Source organism: Athene cunicularia, assembly GCF_003259725.1.
Source record: "Athene cunicularia isolate RWA chromosome 1 unlocalized genomic scaffold, athCun1 chr1_part1, whole genome shotgun sequence".
In the NCBI taxonomy this organism is placed as follows: Eukaryota; Metazoa; Chordata; class Aves; order Strigiformes; family Strigidae; genus Athene; species Athene cunicularia.
In genome coordinates, this window is record NW_020799091.1 from 98186271 (window position 1) to 98206184 (window position 19914).

Below are 19914 nucleotides of genomic sequence, written 5' to 3' on the forward strand. Positions count from 1 at the left end.
GGCCGAGGTCTGCAGGGGCGCTCCTCCGCCTGCGCCCTGCCCGAAGGGAGGGCCTCTCCCGGGCTGGAGGGCGAGCGGGGGAGCCGGCAGACACCCGCAGGCCGACTGGGGAGGTGGGGGAAAGAGGGCAGCCTGAGGCGAGGAAGGCTCACCAAAAGGTTGCAGGGGCCTGAGGAGCCTCCCCCAGCCCTCATGGACCGACATGGATCAAAGTCTTATTACTGTGCCAGCAAAAGGCACATCTGGGGCATGGCAGCAGCTGCTGTGCCAGATCTCAGGACCAGTCTCTGAAAGAAGCCAAAGCTTCCCAACAAAACAAGCCATTTTTATTTCTTTTTAAAGTGAGAAAAACAAAATTGTCGGAAATGCAGCGCCAGACGTGACTTAAGTGTTTCAGCCAAAACTTTATAAAAACAAACAACAAGCCCACACGATACGACAGCCAGCACGGGAACTTTTAGCTTAAGTCTGGCAACGTGAATAGGAGCTAACCCCAAAGTCTTACAAGTGAAGCACGTTTTAATACTAGAAGTGTCACTGGTTCTGCTTCCAAGTATTCCCTGAGAGCCAGCATTGTGATATATCAGCAACATGGGAGAGGACAAACCATCTTTGAAAACCACTTCCCAGCCAGTGGAAACCAGCACCCAACATGGGAATCTCTTAGAAGCACAGCAATGGGACAGCCTTGATAGCTGGGTATAGAAATCCCTCCTCTGAAAGCCAGAAGGCAGTATCTCAGCGGTTTACACTGAGCCCTGACTGATGGGATGTAACCAGTGCCTCCATCACCCAGCTTGTATCCCAGGTAGGCAGGTTGCTCTGGAACACCAAGGAGCAGCAGAAGAGACAGCTTGGCCAGCAATGAATTTGAGATTATGAACTTCTGGAAGCTGCCCTAGACAACCAGAACATGCTCCTAGATGAGGCTGCTAGTTTAGCAGCTCTTCTGCTATAAAACAGGCCTTGTCAGAAGGCTGTGAGTCAATCTTTGCTGCCAATGAATAATGAAATAAAAATGGAAGCCAGATGATAAAAAAAAACAGTTTGGAAGGAATGTTTGCAGGTATAGGTTACCTCCTATGATTCATACCATAACACATTGTTCAGTCAATAGATTGAGATTTTGATATTTTACTGTATGACCACTAATTCATGATTATTCTGAGGTGGGAACATCCAGATCTGCTTCTGGATTTTAAAAAAGCTAAAAATAAATCAAGTTATTTATTCTCTTGGGTTTTATTTTCCTGAAGAACAGAATATCAAAGCAAAGCACAATCATGCATTTTTATTGGGTATTCCCCAAGCAGCTGTGCCAAAGTCTTCATGGGAAACAGTAATGTTAATTTCCTCAGCACTCTCTTCCACATTAACCTGTCTGTTAATTTAATGAACAGTTTCCCAGCTGTTTGTAATTCCAGTGAGTTCCCTGCACGTGGCTGTATAATTCATCATTGCTGATGTTTCAAAAAAGTCAAGGTGATCCAGGGCTTGTTTTGTCCCTTGCACCCAAGTTTTCATGGATCACACACCTGAGGTCTTCTCGATTCAGAACCTGGCTTTTGTACTTCTCACCCCAGTCCTCAACGATGTACTGATGATAGGGATCATTGGAGTGCTCTCGCCTCTTTGATTTCACAGTACTCACCAAGATCGCCACAATAATGAAGGAGAACATCCCAATCATCACCATCAAATAAAGGATAACATAGTCAAAGTTTTCAGCATCAACCTTGGCTTGCAATTTGTCTGCTGCTGCTGTTATGTTTTTCCTCCAACCGTTCATGTAAGTGAGAAAGGTTTCCTTGAAAATATCTTCCACAGCTCGAGTGAAGTTTCGCATTTCAGCCATCCTTGCAAGGTACAGCAACTAAAGACAACATGATACTTATTTTAATCAAATATCTATATGAAGACAAAATTTATGTTGGTTTCTCTTGTCTGCATTAGGATGATTAATTAATAACACCTGCCACTTGGAAGTGCAGTACCAGTTTTAGATCAGCTGAGGATCCCCATCTCTGAGTGGTTCAACATGTTCAGAGACCCAAGGAGGTCTTACTTCTCCCCTTACTCAGGTCACTTTGGGTCTGTGGGAAGCCAAATACACCTTGGTGAAGACCAGTGAGTGTGGGCCCCTGTGACCCATGTTACAGGGGTCAAGGCACACTGCCTTCCCTGCTGAGGCAAAATACAGAGTGAAGTAGCATTTTGCCCAGGAGAAGACAAAGTACATATCAGGTCCTGTGAAGGCTGGCACAGTGCCACTCCACACAGCTGCCCAGGATCTCTCAGGGAGGGGTATGACCTGCCCCCTTTCCTGTTTGGTCTCAGACTTCACATCTGGTGTAAAGGCTGGTGTACCTGTGCAAGACAAAATGAGTCCGTGGGAGCATAACAGCCAGACAGCTTACTTTAAATGGTAGCCCGATAGAGAGAGGCGGGACAAGGAGGCAGAGCCCCCATACCTTGGTTGGTCATTAGAGCCAGCCTCCCCAAAGGGGCATGGGCACTGAGGAGTGCTGCAAAGCCATGTCTGTCCTGCCCTTCTCCCAGCTTTCCCAAAGCTTGCCACAGTCAGACCCAGCTGCTGCTCAGAAAACCGTGAGTCAGGTCTCCATCCCACAGGAGACATCCCCCTCCAGCACGGTCCTGCCGCAGAGCTCACTCCCACACAGGCACAAGGCTGGCCCGGTTTCATATGGACGTGGTGCAGATACCCCTGCTCCAGGACCTGTTGGAAGCTGTTATTTTCAATGGTCTTTCTCAAAGGCTGGATTTTAGTGTTGCTAGCAGAGGGGAAAAGGGTGGGAGAGGGACCCTGCTGAGGCTCCCAGACTGTTAACGCTTGAGCAGAGTGATAGGGAGGTGTGGGAGAGATAATGGAAAGATACCTGCTCAGCAACTGATTATTTGTCAGTCCAAATAGTCTCCTGATCCAGTCACTTTGTGCTGATCCATCTGGTCCTGCTTGAACTGAGCTAGGTCAGGGAAAGAAACTATCACATACTGACTTCAGTGAAGGAGCTCTCAAGAAGCTCTGAGAAAAGCCGCTGTCCTTTTCTGCCTTTCCTACATAAAGAGGAGGGTGTGACTGGATTGCAGCCTGCTAGCCTGTAAAAAGCAAAGGGTGTGGAACAGCATTTCAGTCTGATGCTCCTGTATAACATGTCTTCCAATGCTTCAGGCCAACCAAGCCCTACAACATGAGGCCAAGCTTCCAAAAGTCACTTGATCTCAGTGTAGTCTTCAAGCAGTGATGAGCTTATTGCAGCCTGTGGTAAGAGGCGGTGAGTTTTCATCACTAATAAGAAATTGAGGTGTCTTTTGAACTGAAGTTCAGCAATCTATCTACATTCCACTGGTTGTTGGACTAGCCTTGCAGTATCAGTGTGCACAGAGCAGGCACACATAGAAGGACACAGGCACACATACGTGTAGGTCTCTGCAATTATACTCTGTTACTCACACACACTCAAACATAGGTGATAAAGGTAATCTAATGAAAGTGAGCGAGCTATAAGCAAATCTAAATACAAAATGCCTTGAAACTTTTTTGTGTGTAAAATCTCTCTGCTTTTTCTTTTGATTCAGAACAGAAATTACTATGCTTTTTCAACAGGAAATAAAGAATTACCAGCAGAAACTTACCTTTCTTGTGCCCTTCTCTAACGAAATTCACGATAGCGCTCAGGATTTTAAAACTTCACTGGATAATATGATGATACTCTCAAAAGGAGCAGAGATATCTTAAACTTGAAGTAGCCTCCAGCCTGCACAAGGCTATAAGCAATTGTCTGTTAAGTAAGTGCCTTGTACTGCACACTTTATGTTTATATTAATTTAAATGCTAAATCTAATCTCACCTGGAAAGTCAAATATTGGCTGATAGCTTACATCAGTCATCCTGTCAGATGCTGAGTATTTATGGTTATTACTGCAATTTCATGTATTGTAAAAGAGCAATGCTGTGCTTTCCTAGGGGTAAACATTGATGCAGCTCGATCTTTGTTGACCCAGACAGAAGAAGAGTGAAGATGAGGTCTGTAAAATAATTATAATAATAATACCTACAACAATAATTCTCTTGGCTGAAATGGGCACATAGAAGCTGAGCACTGAGCAGGCAGTGCAAAAGGCCTGTCAGCTTGTCAGGCTGCTTAGCGCCCACAGTTTGCCTTTCCTTTTCTCTTACCAGGATCATGCTTGTTAGTGACCAACCCCTTGGTGAAGCCCTTGCTGCGAGAAGCAGGTCCTCATACACAGCCAGGATGAGCCTCTCTGAGCTCAGCTCTCTGTACACCTCACTCATGATCCGGAGCAGAAAAAGACATAAAATTACTAAAAAAAAAAAAAAAAAAAAAAAAAGCAGAATTAGTTAATGTTGATTTTATTTCTAGCAAATAGCAATTGCTGACACCTAACTGAAAGGCTCTGAGTCACACCTTAGAAAATAAGTGTGCTCAGTGAAATGAGACAACTTCGTTTTCTGTCAGCAGCAGCTCCTGGCTATGATGGTGACATCTGAGGCAGGGCGATTAGGGTGGGATTGTGGTGCAAAGTGATCCACAAGCACATGGGCTGGGACAGACTTTCTGTAAAAAATATTTTCATTTTGCAGGTACTCCTGTCTAAGCAATTTGCAGAGAAAGCAATTTCTCAGGTAGCTCTGCTTTGAGGAAGATAAAGCAAACATGGACTACCCCTGAATCAAGAACACACATGAGAAAAAGGGAGATACACTCTTGGTACAGAAAAGTGTTAATCTCTGAGGAAGTGCTGCTAGTGCTGTGCTGCTGACATTGTCATGGTTACAGCTATCATTTCTTCTGGATGATTTTCTGTGCATGAACACCTCCCAGCACGGGGGCGAGCTGCTGGCAGCATTTCCTCTCTGATCCCCCGCTTCTCTCTGGCAGTTTCCCACGTGCCCTCAGCTCGGCCCCTTGAAGTTGAGGTAGCTGGCAAGCTGCTTCTGTTTGCTTTTACAAAACCCATAAGCCAGTGGCACCGTGGCAAGTCCAGCCCTTTGCATTGAACAGCTGGAGACACACCCTCATTGGTCCTGGCTGGATAAAGTCACCTGGAGGCACCAAGACGCTGTTAGCGGAGCTCCCAAATTCCGGGCTGTGAGCCTGTCTCTGGAGTTGAGAGGAGTCATAGCCACGGAGGTCCCCAAGCAGAGTAGCTGCCCTGGACTCCTGATAACCTGGTGAAAGTATTTATCCCTCCTCCAACCAACTTCTTCTACCATCTGTTTGGCCAATACTTGCAGGAGTACACTCACACACATGCACAGGCATACCTACATATATGACACATATGTTATCAAGCAGACATGAAATTTAACTGCCAACTCTGTTCTCAACAAAACCAGAAGAGTCCTTGAATAATCCTGTTCTGCTGTGTCCCCCCCGAAGGTCACATTTGCTCAGGGTTTGCTCAGTCTCTACAGCAATGAGGTGATCAAGGACAGAGAGCATAGAACTGTTTAAAAAGAAGGAGGGGCAGCCAAATGTCTTAGGCAGGAAAGGTGACTGCCTTAATATTAGTCTCCCAGATGGAGACCAGTATTAAGCAAAATGCTCCTGATCTCAATGGAGAGAGGTAGGAACAGCTGGTTGAGCCTCCTGTCGCTACCCCAACAATGGCAGTCAGGAAGACTCCTTGGTGACTGGAAAAAGGGAAATGTCATGCTCATCCTTGAGAAGGGCAGTGAAGGCCCAGGGAGCTGAAGGATGATCAACCACACCTCAAACCATGTAATGATTAAGGGACAAATTCTTCTGGAAGCCAGTATCAGGCATGTGAAGAACAAAAAGTGATTGAAAAGAGCCAGCATAGATTTACCAAGGGCAAATTGTTCCTGGTCAAGCTGATTGCTTTCTATTGCAAGATGATGGGATGCCTATTTCAGTGCATGAAGGCAAAGTGGTAGTGGTGGTTTACCTTTGCTCTAGCAAGTTTCAGCATGGTCTCATAATATCCTTGTAGCCAGACTGGGGAGATATGGACCAGGTGTGTGGACTCCAGAACTAGCTCAACCACTGTCATGGGCAAGATAAATGACAACCCATAGCAGATCTGGATGTTGGGCTTTATGTAAGAAACAGGGAGATTAGTGCTTTTACACACATCTGCCAGCTCCATTGAAGCAATTGACCGTTCCCTGATGAGGCAGTGGTGTGGCAACATGTTCTTGCCTCCCAGGTGTTGTACAGCAGGTGCATCCATCCCATGACAGGGTACTGTCATCAGCAGGAGGTACACCACATGTAAACGTGCATAATATTTATGAATTAATATAAACAACGGTACAACTGGATGTATTTTCACATGTAGCAGCTCTGTGGTCTTGAAGGCACCATTCAAAGAAAACATTTTCTTTTTAGATCTACAGTAGGCTCAGAACTGAATGATATTTGATTGTTTGTAAGCTTCATGACTGATAACCCTTCTGTGACTGTGTAGTAATGTATTCGTTGACTATTTTACAAATCCTTTGTTAGTCTTACTGGTGAGACAGTGAGGAAAGTAGCAGACATACTGAAGATCGTGTGATTACACCCAGATAGGGGTGTTTATGTGAATTCATTAGCAATTCATCTCTCCCAACATTTTGCAATATCTGTTGTAAAAATGTAAAGGGATACTCATAAATAAACACAAACATGCATACACCTAACATACATAGATCAGTATCTATAGGATTGGAATGGGGTGCTCAATTTTCTGTTTCCTGTAGAAGCTAAGATTAATAGAAGATTGTTATTAATAGTGGTCTTTGTTCCCCAGACATGTCCCTTCATAGGACCTTCCAGTATACTCGGTGACTTTTATCCAATCCTCAGTCAGTTGTTTTCCCATATTCTCTACGATAAACAGACAAACTTCACACTTCATTTTAAATCAGCAGCTGATATATTTATACCCAGATTTTGCCATCTTTTCCCTTCCTTTTCTTTAAAGTAAGGATATTAACCATACATAATTCATTAATTATAGGGTTCATTACTTAGGATCATGAATTTTATAGGGTTAATTCATAGAAAGAAAAGAACTTAACTGTTAAGTGTGGTTATTGGAGAGGTATTCTCTCATATGTACCTATGTATTTATCTTTCGGTATTTCTTCTGTTCTGGTTAAATCATAATATTGTACTATTCACTGTGCCTTTCAGACCTCAAACCTTTTCATACACAGACTTAACCCACAATCTTCTCAGCCTTTAACTACTGATATGCTATACTGCTAACTACTGATACTTAGAGTGCTGATAACATTTAATGAGTTTCCCCACTGCTTTAAACTTTTTACCTCCTTGATAGCCCTCCTAGATTCCTTCTGGTATTTACACATTTGCTAAAAGAACATTAGTGAAATCGACAGTTCTGTCCCTGGATCTGGCTGCTGCATTTCAAGTTGTTTTCTGTCAGTTGATCACCCTTTAAAACAAAAAGACCTACCAAGGCCACTAGGTTTTTATAGTTTGGCTTTAACTGTGACTGCTGAAACCTTTCCTCTTAAGATTACATCTATTAAATGTGAACTGTTTATTTCTGTTGAATTTTCCTCATAATCCAATTTTTAATATATCTTAGGGCATTTGTCAACTCATTCTGGTTTCTCATGACTGTTGGTAATTAAAGATGCTACCTCTTTATTTTTTGTTTTGCAGCTGTGCTTCTAGGTCTTTTACCTGTTTATTGCATTTTTGTGTGTGGTCTCTGCAGTGGGTCAGCATGTATAAGCTACCATCTCTCCAGGAGCTTTGACTTCCACCTCTCGAACATTTAACTCTTCTGCCTCTGTTTGCCATTCTTCTAAGCAAATCATTATGGTTTCATTTTTTTTCTGCATTCACCCCATACATGATGGATGTTATTTGCTCTCCCAGGGTAGAAGAGTTAAGATTTGTACATGATTTTCTCCCAAGGGTATGGTTTTTTAGCACAACTGGGAATTTTGATGTCTTGCCCTGTACAGGTTGGGTTTTCTTTTTAAGTGAGTAAATACTTTTACAATTGTTTATTTCTTATGTAACTGTTCTTCCATCTTTCAGGGAGCAGTGTTCAGAGGTTTCATCCTTAGCCTATTTTCTGGGGCCTTTGTCTGCTCCATGGTAAATACATTTGCTGGTTCAACGGTTGGGGTGTTCTGTTTTTTTGAGAGACCGTGAGACCTAATTGTGTGTTACGCAGTTTGATCACCTGTTATAAAACATTTGGTATGTTTGCAAAATATTAACCCCCATCCTTTCACATAGGATCTGGCATGGGTGCCAGCCAGGAGAAACAGCTGATCTGCAGGAAGATTGTCTACTATTTAGAGGGATCTTGACAGGCTGACACTAAATGTTCATAGCAAGTAAAAACATATCTCTGTGTTAGAACAACTCTATGCCTGAAGATTGCTCCCTCATCACATCAGGGACCCACATCAGGATGCACTGTCCTTAATACCCTGTATAAAAACAATGAAAAGAGTGCAGACAGTGGAGAGGGACACCTGGAAATGTCCTTTGTAGCTAAATGAAAATATGTTTGACAAAGCAACATTTTCCAGTCATCAAAGAAGTGAGAGGAAAAACATTCAGAAGGAAAGTGAATTTTAACCATATTTTGTTATGTGGGACAAGTGTAAGCAAGGTTGTGAAGGAAACTCCTTTGTGTCCATGAGAAAACAGTGTATCTCATCAGGATGCATTCGACAGTGAGGGAATCTAGTCTTAGTTTCTCAACCCTGAATGTTTGAAAAAACAACCAGGCAGAACAAGTTGGGTCCCAAACTCTGTCTGTGTCTGCTGCTGGGACCACACTGCAACTGAGATACTAGCACCTGCCACCCTGCCAAGAAATGTACTACTCCCCTCGGCCCAAGCTGCAGGGATAGAGAAATCGTGGCCAGGCAGAGACTGCAGTCATCCAGCTTTGTTGCTATGGTTTTATGTGTTGCTCTTGCAAAAAGCTGTAGACAATAAATAAGGGTGTTGCCTGCACATAGCATTTAAATGAAAAAGCAAACACTAATATTTCGCCATGTCTGATGTTTAGCTTCTAGTTACTTGAGGAAATTTTCTCCTCAGCCTCTTTGAGATCACTCTTCTAAAAGCAAGACAGAAAATAAACACCTTTCCAAACAATGACCACAGGGATGGCTTTTGCTGGGGACAGATAGCTATGAGGGACATGCTGTCCAACACACAGCAGGTAAAGGGCATCCCCATATCAGCCCTGGAGAACATGAGCTGCCGAGTGACCTCCATTCCCAGCATGGGTAGTGGGGATGGTGCCTGCATGCACCGCTGATAAACTGTGCAGCAGCTGGCGGCACTGTGCCCCTCCTGTCTGCTAACCCCTGGGTAAGACTAACAAGGGCTACCTGTTGTGGCCACATGCCCATTAGAACCTCTGGGTGTGCCTGTGCACAGGTTGATCACCTCTCAGGCGAAAGAAACCCTATCTTCACTGTGGCCTAGGCAGCCAAAGGGCTCCTGAAAGGCAGATGGGGCTGTCAGCTCCCAGCCTGACCTCTTCACACTGCCACAGCCTGAGGACAGCATCCTTCTGGCTGAGAAGGTAAGATGTGGCACGTCAAATGCAAGTAGGTGCGTCCCTCAGAAAAGAAAAGAAACCTGAAGTGGCCACACAGGTTCCCTCCTAAATATGGGGTGGATTTTCACCATACTTTCAGCTGTAAATAAAATATTCTTGCCTGCAGCTAAACAGCAGTGCACCCCCTGCGGTTATCTGAAAGCAAGGTCCTGCTCAAGGCTGATGTCATGAAAGGCAAAGTTAATGGTAGTAATGGACAGCAGCAGTTCTGTTCCTAACACATTAAGCTACATCTGTCCTTTGGATGGGAAGCTTCAGGTCAGTTGCTGGGTTGTAAGTAGGAGCCACAAAGCTTTGCAGGCACACACACACACACACACACACACACACACAAACTTCCTGCATGCACAACCACACATGGTACCACCCAGCATCACTGCCCTCTGCTCCTCAACCACACTCCCCGGGCCCTCATGGAGGAATACAGGCAGTAGCTCAGCCAGAGCAATTACAGATTGGAGAGATGGTAGTAGAGAGTTGGATGGGAAGTATAAACATCAGCCCAGGGCAGTGCACACAGGAAGGTACTAACTGTGCCCACCTGACCTCTGCTTCCATGGAGTATCTCTGAAGACCACAGGTCATTTGCCATCAGTGGTTTGAACTAGCACTAGTGGTGGTATGGAGGTACCACTGTCTCTTATGCCCCTACCTAGCTGAGGACCTGGGTACTCTGCTCTGACATTTATACACTTGACAGCTACACTCCTGGTCCTGGAAATAAAATTGCATTGTGATCCATCAGCCTCAAATGTGTATTTCTTTGTCCTGGTATTTTCTCTGATAAACACTATCTGTGTAGCTAAGACTGACTAAAGAAGTGTGTGCTGTGCACTTCAATTAACAGAGTAAGACCAGAATTCTGAGACATTAAGGGTAGTGACTGCTGTTCTTACATAGAAATGCTTGCCCTGGGCAGACACCCAGCCCAGCTTAAGACTTAGATAGCATCTATAACTGCACTTCAATTTGACTTCCAGTGATGTCCACAGCTGAACATGATGCAGATGAACATTTCTTCTTTCTCTGTGTGTTGACTCTTTAGGTGTCTGGGCTGGGGAAATGAAACAGCTCTTTACACGTTCTCTCTACATCCCCACAAGGCATCCAGAGACAGAGAAGACAGACCATAGGTGGTGCGAGAGGACCAAAGGTATATGCTTTGGCCTCACGCTGACCTGAAGTTTTATTTGGGATTGCACTGGGTAGCAGTTCACAGAAACTGCAGCACAGATGTGCCCGTGGTAGCAGGCACCATGCCACACATGCTCTCAGCGAAAAGCCATTTCTCACAATCACAGTCATTGGACCCTGTGGTCTCCTTGAGAGTGAGCTGCTAGTATCGAGTTGTTTCTGGGGAATGGAGACTGGGAGAGTCACCCTTCCTGAAACCACATTTTATTGCAAAGTCCTGTCCTCATAAAGCAGAGGGAAGGGAGTTACAGCAACAGGCCATGAATTTAGCAGGAGATTGTCGCACTGACAGAGGTCACTGATTGCAACAGCTCCTCTGGACAGGGGTGCCTCACAGCTTCTGATGGGGCTGAATGCCCACAGTAACACCAGTGGCTTCAAGTCTTGTTCCTTCTCCTTTCATATCCTAACCACAGAGGGTGGCCTGTAAGCTGGATCCAAATCCTGATGAGTCTCCAAGTCTTTACAAAAAGCTCCTTGTTCCCTTATTTCTTCACACAGTGCACTGCTAAGCTGTGGACATTCTTGCTACAGGACACTAGATGTTAGTAGATGGCAAGCATTAAAAAGTGATTAGATATTGACTCAGAGGAGAAAAATGTATCAAGAGTATTTCAGTAAAAAGACATCACACCCTGTCACAGCAGACTGCCGAGGATTATTCTGAGGAAGCACAACTACATGCTTGCCCAACTTTTATGTTCTTTCTTAGTTTCTTTCCAGGTTTGTCCATTCTCTTGACTAATTTCTTTGCTTGAAAAACCTCCCCACCCTGTCTGGTAAAGGGGAGGGAGAGGCAGGAAAGAGGATGGTGGGAAAAGAAAAAAAAGCATGTAGAAATCTACCTGGCCAGTGGACAACAGAGAAAACAAAGGGAAGGATGTAAAGGTCATCAGGATGCTCCCATCAACCCCCTCCTCCAGGGGCAATGGTGCCATGACTTGATGGAGCTTCAGATGGGACAAGGTAAATAGAAAGGGGAGGGCAGGGGAGTAGCCAGAGCCTTTCCGGGAGTCTCTGCAGGGGTCAGAAGAGAGATCACAAACTGCCACTTCAGGGTGCTTCTGTACTAGGGTGTCCCTCTTGCCACAGAAGGCTAGATGGACTCGTGGCTGACTCAGGATAGATATCTTTATGTGGTTGTAGCCCACTGATGCTCCTGAGTGGGCTTCAGCCTGAAGTTTGATGGCAGCAATGTAGAGGTGGATCAGGGCAGAGGTTCAGGGGTGCTTAGGCCAGCTTTGGTACCAGCTCTCCCATGGGCTGACCTTCTGGCACGGCCCAGACTGTAAGAGACCTAGTTCTGCACTGCTGGCTCAAGTGAAGTCCACAGGAGTCAGTGGGGAATTTGAATGGAATGGAGTGAGGAAGTCCTGAACTGGACCTGGAGTTACTGCCAATACCCACTTTCGCAGGGCTTGATGTTGTTAACTCACGTGTCTGTAGACTTACGGACTTGTTGCTGAAAAATGGCACGTATGAGTGAATCATCTGTTTTCATAACTCCTCAGCAAAACAAGGGGTCTGATTCACACAGGCAGGAGGGTTCAACCATTTCTCAAGGAGGGCTGCTGCGACTCCTTAGCAAGGATGCATTTCAATACACATTTTAAAGCAGTGCTGTTTGGAAGAGAGAGGACTGAAGTCAGGGATTAAATTCTAGCTCCCCCTGGTCTCTGAAAAATTACAAGCCATTTCTGGGCTTTTCAAGTTCTGTTGGAAGCATTTCCTCGTATTACTGAGCACTGCAGATCCTGGCAGCAGGTCTGTTACTTGTCCAGTGAATAGTTCTACATACAGACAAACTCACCTGCTCCAAAATGGCAAGCTGTGCTTTAAACCAGCTTGCAGCCACATGTAAAAGACTCTGCCTTACCTCACGCTTGATCTTTCCCCTACCAGGCACATTTATCCAGCGATCAAGACCTGCCTCCTGCATGGCCATGAGATGCTTCTGCTCAGGACAAGCCCCCTTTTAAGGTCTGGCAGGTAGCTAGGTACCGCTGCCCCATTTCTTGGAGTCCATGAGAGGAAGCACTGTCAGACCAGGATGACTTCCCAGTGGGTACCCTCAGGAGTGCGTGATTGGCAGAAGCTGGGAATTAAAGCGCTTGCCAAATAGCATGCCTGTCTCCCCTGATCCAGAGGCTGGTGCAAACCAGTCCCTTTTGCACAGGAGCTGAATGAAAGTGCCTGAAACCCGCCCAGTCTCAGGTTAAACAACTTTGTGTTTAAAACTCCACCTTTGTCCATATGCCTACATGCAAATACATGCCTACATACAAACATACATGCTTATATATTTTAATCCCTTCTCTTTGTAAAGGCTATATGAGTGCTTTACTAAGGAGTCGGGGAGGAGAAATGCACTAAAGACACCAAGATACAGCCTGAGGCTTGCAGAGGCTGAGCTTATGCTGGAAAGTCTGATAAGAGAGCAAGTCAGGGTGCAAATCTGTGATATTTAATGCAGGGGCAGAACAGAGCTCAACTCGCTGCTTCATCAGTGCCTGTGCAGATGCAGCCTTCCACGTGAGCTCAGCTTTCACCGCACTTCTTCCAGGAGTGCACTGAGGCCTCTTCTCACCCAGGCCTGGTGGGCAGAAGCTGCAGGTGCGCTGGAGCTGCTGCTGACCCTGGCTCTCACACCGGAGGAAGGCTGCCAGCCAGCGGTGTGCTACGTGGTAGGGCCCCCTGTTCAACACCTTGATGTTAGTGAGCAAGCACATTGCTTGAGCATAGCGGCTGCCCCTCACCCACACAAACCCTTGTGGCTCTGCCTCCTGTGTTGAGAAAGAAGAGAACTGGGAGCTGCTCTTCTTGTCTTGTGGCACTTGAACAGCTTTGTTCCTGGTGGGGTCCAGGCACCAGCAACCCCTGCAGCGTGCCTGTGCCATGTTACACTGTGCAGGTGGAAGGAGGAGAGCACCCAGCACACATCATTCCAGTATTAGCTGATAAGAGCACATCGTCAGTGTGGCTGGCTGCAACCCGCTGATGAGTTCTGTGTTTTGCAGAAATGTCAAGTTAGGCCTAGAACTGCTACATATCTTGGGTTTAATGCACTCCATCATTGGATATTAAAAAAATGTGCTGTTTACTTTTCCCAACCTGTAGACCTGGATACAGCCTAGCAGAGAGGTTCATTGTTCATACTTGAGACTTTAATGGAGTCCTGTGATTGTGAAACTAGTTGATACTGCTTACATGGTGTTAATGAAAAGGGAAGCATAGGCCAGGTCAGGACATTTTATTGAAATAGAAAACCAAAGCAAGCACCCTATACAACCTCATGCAATGTCATCTTCCGAGCCCAGCTCTACTGTCAGAGAAAGTTACATTACACTGGTATTAATTTTGGCAGGAAAATCTATGCTTTACATACAACAATCCATAGAGGTCATTGAGGCCAAAACATATCCTGAGGCCCCACATAACCCTGAGAGCTCTATAAAGGCAACTGATCATTTCAAGCCCACTGACAAGGAAGGAAAACAAGTGTGTCAGCACGAGTTGAGAAATAATTGCTTATTTAACCTGCTATATGTTGCGTGAGCACAGGCACATTCCTTGTTTCCTCAGCCTTCCTTGACCTTGGGCCCATTTGCTTCTATGGCTGCAATCCAGTTGCACAAACTGGCCTTGAAATCTGCCCGCGTTCAGCTCCTGCTTCAAGCAGAAAACCCTCGCCTCCGGAGCAGCAGACAGAGGCCACCCACATGTGCACACCTTCTCCATGAAGATGTCTTTCCCACACCTTCTCTGGTACCCGGGCCCAGCAGCTGCTGCCTCAGGGTGCGGGGCTGGTAGCATGCAGGGAGACCTGGCACCCCCTGGCACCAGCCTGCTCTGGATCTGGTGCTGACCCCGCTCCATGTGGGACTGGCTCCCCCCTATGCCCCAGCTGGCACCAGCTCCCCCAGGAAGGCACTGGGAGCAGGGGTGAGCTCCTCATGCTGATCTGCTGGGCCACGCATCTTCACCATCCCTCACCTCAGAATGGCTCCCAGGCCCAAAAGAATGTGGGATTCTAGATATACCATGCACTACATAACTCTGAATATTCCCATAGTCAAGAAGTGTAGTGACTCTGGGGATACAGCAGTGGCCTCCTCCCAGCTTTCTGAAATCAGCTGTAACCTTCCCGTTGACATTAATCTCAATGTAGGAAGATAGCTATGGTGCAATTAAGTACAGCCTTGTTGGAAGTGGCTCTTATGTACATGCCTAACTTTAAGCAAATGCGTTAAGTGCTGTTCTGAATAAAGATGATTTCCTGAACTAGAGCCTCCACTGAGGGATGGAGTGGATCCAGAAGAAGGTTATTCTGGGTAAACTGCCTGAGGGATTTCAACAGATAATTTTGTACATCTATATAGTACTCTATCTGGAGAACAGGAAAGTAATCTTTTAATTGGACTCCATCCGATTAATTACCCTCCTGGATCTGCTAACATCCAGTGCTCTGGAAACAGTATTCTGGTATCTCCATTGGAGGCTCTAGTAAAAATACAGTAAAGAGTCGTGGATTCTTTACTGGATGTTGACTCACCTTAGATTTGAAAAATACTGTGAATGTGGTGGCCAGGAACATATGCTGCAAGCACTGTGGCATGGCATGTACATTTATCCCAGCAAAGTCATGGAAGTGTGTTTTGGTCCTGCTTTCTTTTAGTTCCAGGACTATATAATGTGTGGTTCCTCTAAGTGCCTTCTTTGAGAAGGATGAGTTTAGTATTTCTGCTGCTGCCTTTCACTGGACGTTTCTGAGATGGAAGAAAGAGGATAAATTACCATTTTCATAAAAATTCAGTCACGTTTAAAATAAATCAGATTTTTTCATAGTGCCCAAGAATGTCTGCAGACCTGCATATTGGAACCTTACCCTGCATGTGCATTAACCCAGATCATTCAGAGGTCTCATGGTCTCAGTGGGGTGACTGCAGTTCCCATGCTGATATCTCCTGGTAGGGGATGAAGCTGCCCAGAGCATCATGGAAGGCACCAGAGCACAGCAGTCAGCGTGCAGGCTGCTGAGGGCAGGTTTGCGCTCAATACCATGAGCTCTAGTACAAGGGAGTAGCTCCACATTCCAGTCTAACATCTTGAATCAAACTCCTGTTTTGTGCTCTTCTGTGGGGATTGCCATACCTCCTCATGCACCTGCAATGCAGAGATTTACCATTACCATCACTCCTTCTCCATCACCAGAGCTACTGCGAGCCCAGTGCTAAGTGTAACCCCCCCAGCCCAGAAGCAGCACTGTACCTGAGCTTGGACCCTGGTACATTCAACAGGACAACAGGCCCACACAGTGATGTATGAAGGGACTGTTTGTATCAGCCAACAAGGTATCTATATGATGGAGGAGAAGAGTCATAAGACACTTGGGTGCATTGTGACTATGCATTATCTAACTCAGTGGTGGTGATCCTCAATCTTCATTTTAAAGTACTCACTACTATTGTAATGGCAGAAAAAAACAATACAAGGTTCCTAATGCAAATTAGTTATAATAGACACAACCAGATTTCAGCTAAAGGTTAGCAGTTTGGTCCCACAAACATTAAAGAGGTTAGTCTGGAGTCGTGGGTGTTAGTCCCTTTGTCTTCTCCTCATCTGCTCCAGATGCTTCTAGAGCTGACAAACTTCAGCTTGTCCTTGGGAAGCTGGGAATTGGTAGACTACAAGGGATAGGCTGCTTGCCTGGTTTTGTGCATGTGTCACCACCAAAGTTATCCTGAAAGATATCCCAAGTAAAAAAAAATCACTCAACTCTCTTTTTCCTACCACTGAAGCTGTTCAGCCTGGTATTACATCTGCTAAACAAGGACCTTCTATGGGATATTTTTTAAAAGGGAAATTGTCCATTTGCTCAAAGGGCATTTAAAGAAAAACAGCACTGAATATAAGGGAAGAGCGGACAGAAAAGCATAGATAGGACTAGCTAAAATATGGAATCCATACAATGTAATGGACAATGTTTTGCCTTGTAAAGTATCTTTTACAGTAATGATGCAAGAAACTGTTTCTTTCAATGGTCATGAAAGAAAACAATTCTCAGGCAGAAGCACCATCTGCTGGTGGACACCAATTCTATTACTTCCCATAGAAAGTCTACACTGAAACTATCTTAAACACTTCAGAGACTGTTAGAGGTGCTAAGAGGCATCTTTGAGACCTTAATCCAAATCCTAAATGTGATATTTACCCATATTTCATACCAAATCCCTCATGGCACTGTGTTACTCCAGCCCCTATCTGAGAAGTTTCACAAGTAGATATTTGCTTTGATAGAAGCAAAAGGTTTCTTATGTTTAGAAAAGGATGAGGCTTTCAGCCTGCTCTCACTAAAGTCAATACGAAAACTTTCACTGCCTCCCGAGTACCATGGTGTTTCTTCAGTGGCAGCAGGAGATGCTTCTTAGCGTTGGATACAAAAGCTGTGTGTCTCCCCTTTGTCTCTGGAGGTCTTGGTTTTCAGCAAATGGAGATTTCTCTCTGCCCAGAAACATGGATTAAGGGCAATGTATCCTGTAAGCTTTCAAGAAAAGGTTAAGATACAGGCCTGAAAAGGTGACTACATTTCACCCTGTGGATACAGTGAATGATTAAAAATTTCCCTGCATTTCAGTCTGAAGGGTAGGTGAAAAATGCTGTGCTATATGTTATCCAGGAAATGGTTATTGAGCTTACAAAGGCACTATGTTGAGTAAGTTTCCTCTGTTCCTTCATTAAAAATTTACTCCAGTGACATAATTCGGGAGCCTTGCTTGACAAGCTGATACAGAGCTGACCTTTTTGACAGCAATTCCCTCAACTCAGGCAGAGTTCAGAATATGAATCCAGGCCTGGATTCAAAACTTGCAGACCGTTCATGCTTCTGTGTACCTGTATAAGAAGCTGAATTTCAACTGTGCATATTCCTCCATGTTATTACTTCCACGTTTGATATGAGATCTCAGTGCTGCGTCATGACTTGACGTCTGATCCTAGCCTGCAGTGGAAAATAGAGAGGTTCCTTATAGCAAACTGATCCTCCTCTGAAAGGACACCAAACATTCAAAATCCAAATGTAATAATGTAGACAGGTTGCCTGAAGAAAAAGAGGCTTGAATTGGAGGGGTACCCATCTCTGGGATTTGATTTTGCCAGCCCACACTCAGAATTATCATATTGTGCATAATTGAAATAAAACCAGTTTCCATAGCCCAGGAGTCACCTACAGTAATTACAGTTTCTTGGACAGGAAGTCCCAAACCTTTCTTCAAAGACAGACTGTCTCTTAAAACTGATCTGTAAAACTTGCTTTTTTTCTGCTTTCTCTATTCAGTTTTACTCTTGATAAGTATTCCTCTCATTGCTGAGAATTACCATAAAGATCATACACCAGTGAATTGCTCAAGAATGGGTTGAAGAGTGGTGTGTCAGTTGTGTACCCACTTATCAGGAGGACCAAACCTGTTGGGAGAAGATTGCTCACATTTCTTACTTCAAAGGCTCCATTTGGCACAAATTTGTTTGTTTGACTTACAACTCTGGCTAAACATCATGATAAATGAAAAGGAACCTGATTAGATATAAAAATATCTGCCAGTGAAGCAAAAGCGGATTTAATCTGTTCCAGAGACATATTTTTCCGTAAGTCAGGACAATGGGACGTCCCTTGTTTTTTTTCTTGTCGCACATGGGACACCACAGAGGGTGCAGGTCCCATCAACTCCAGCTGGCATCGTTGCTCTAAATACCATTTCCTATTTGAAGGGCCAGCTGAGGTCTTATTAAAGAAGCTAAATGTATATCTTCCCTTCAGATGTCAGTCCAGTAACAAAAGTCTGGGTCAGTACCCTACGGTGACTGAAAATGGGTTCCTCCTATTTTTTTCATATATGCAGCTGAAAACTATGAAACAAACAGGCAGGCCATGAAGAAAAGGCCAAATAGGAAGAAGTGATGGTCTAACCCAGTAAATTACAGGCATTATGCTTGTTTGTCTTGTACTGATAAATACACTTCTTGTCTGGAAGTCTCAAAGGTTCTTTAATCACAACACCAGCTTGGTCTTACAGTGACCGCTCTTTTTGCTTGCATTTTTTGACAACCTCAATGTATTTTACAGCTCACATGTTTTTAGAAGATATTTGCTGAAAATACAGATACAGTTTTGCTCGTGTAACTCTAAACAATCTGGAAGCTTCCAGACGCACTGCATGTGGTGTGAGATTTTCTTTAACAAGTTGGAACTTTGAAGGGAGCCTTATCTCACCAGGCGGGAACAGTATGAGCCATACCCTGCAGCATCCTGCAGCTGATACAAGTCTAAGGAAGGGTAAGAACATTGTTTCTGAAGGATGCAGACACATACCACCCAGAGACTGAGCCTGTCTGCTGGCACAGAGCCACCTCTAGGTATGCCGTCCCAGGAGGTTTTCGTTTGCAGGACTGCGTGCAGTGCTCTATCCTAGTGTCTGTGGGTCTTTTTCTGGTAACAGGACCACCAGGGTCTTGAGCTGTTCAAATGAAACCAGTGATTTGCTGACTGTCTTTCAGGAAAGCAACTGAAAGTGTAGACCTTCAAGGATACCGAGGTGTGTGATACCTATTAAAATCAGTGGGAGCTAGGAAACAAAATAGCTTTAAAAAGCTGAGTGGCTTATCCGGTCACTGAATTACTGTGATGGGACAAGAGGCTGAACTTAGGTCTCAACTGTGGCTGTCTCTGCTGACCTACTGACTCCCGATACCTTTGGTGTAGACACTGATTTATCAACCCCATCCTCCACAGAATATGCATCAAAAGTCTCATTCTTATCCAAAGCCCTACATTACACCTGCATCCATACTACCAGCATGATGAAAGTCTGCTTGAGAGTCCCCATGATCTGACAGTGTCCTAGAACTGCATTTGCTCTTTTAAACAAGGATCCCTATTATTAATTCATAGATAGGCGATATTTTTAATTGGTGATTAATATCACATTATAGATGGCTGAAGCTCACATAATGAGTAAGGACCAAAGGCTCATCTGAACATTCCTGAACTTTGTGGAACTGGAGATCAAATGCTATGTCAGGAATCATTAATAATGGATTGAAACCAAC

The 19914-nt window shown here is 44.8% G+C and overlaps 1 protein-coding gene across 5 annotated transcripts; it reads right to left on the reverse strand.

Annotated features, from left to right (window-relative positions):
* Window positions 1-1178: 1178 nt before the first annotated feature.
* KCNE2 (potassium voltage-gated channel subfamily E regulatory subunit 2) lies at window positions 1179-6157 on the reverse strand. 5 transcript variants are annotated; one of them, XM_026852091.1, is made up of 3 exons: window positions 4225-6157; window positions 3870-4047; window positions 1179-3786 (listed from the first exon to the last, which is right to left on the reverse strand). In XM_026852091.1, exon 3 carries the CDS (start codon window positions 1853-1855, stop codon window positions 1478-1480), a length of 378 nt encoding a protein of 125 aa, XP_026707892.1. In that variant the 5' UTR covers window positions 1856-3786; window positions 3870-4047; window positions 4225-6157; the 3' UTR covers window positions 1179-1477. The 5 variants fall into 5 exon arrangements, with proteins under 5 accessions (XP_026707892.1, XP_026707883.1, XP_026707918.1 ...); XM_026852082.1 differs by having other exon boundaries at window positions 4199-6157; XM_026852117.1 differs by having other exon boundaries at window positions 1179-1873; window positions 3655-3786; window positions 3870-6157.
* Between the last annotated feature and the right edge of the window lie 13757 nt (window positions 6158-19914).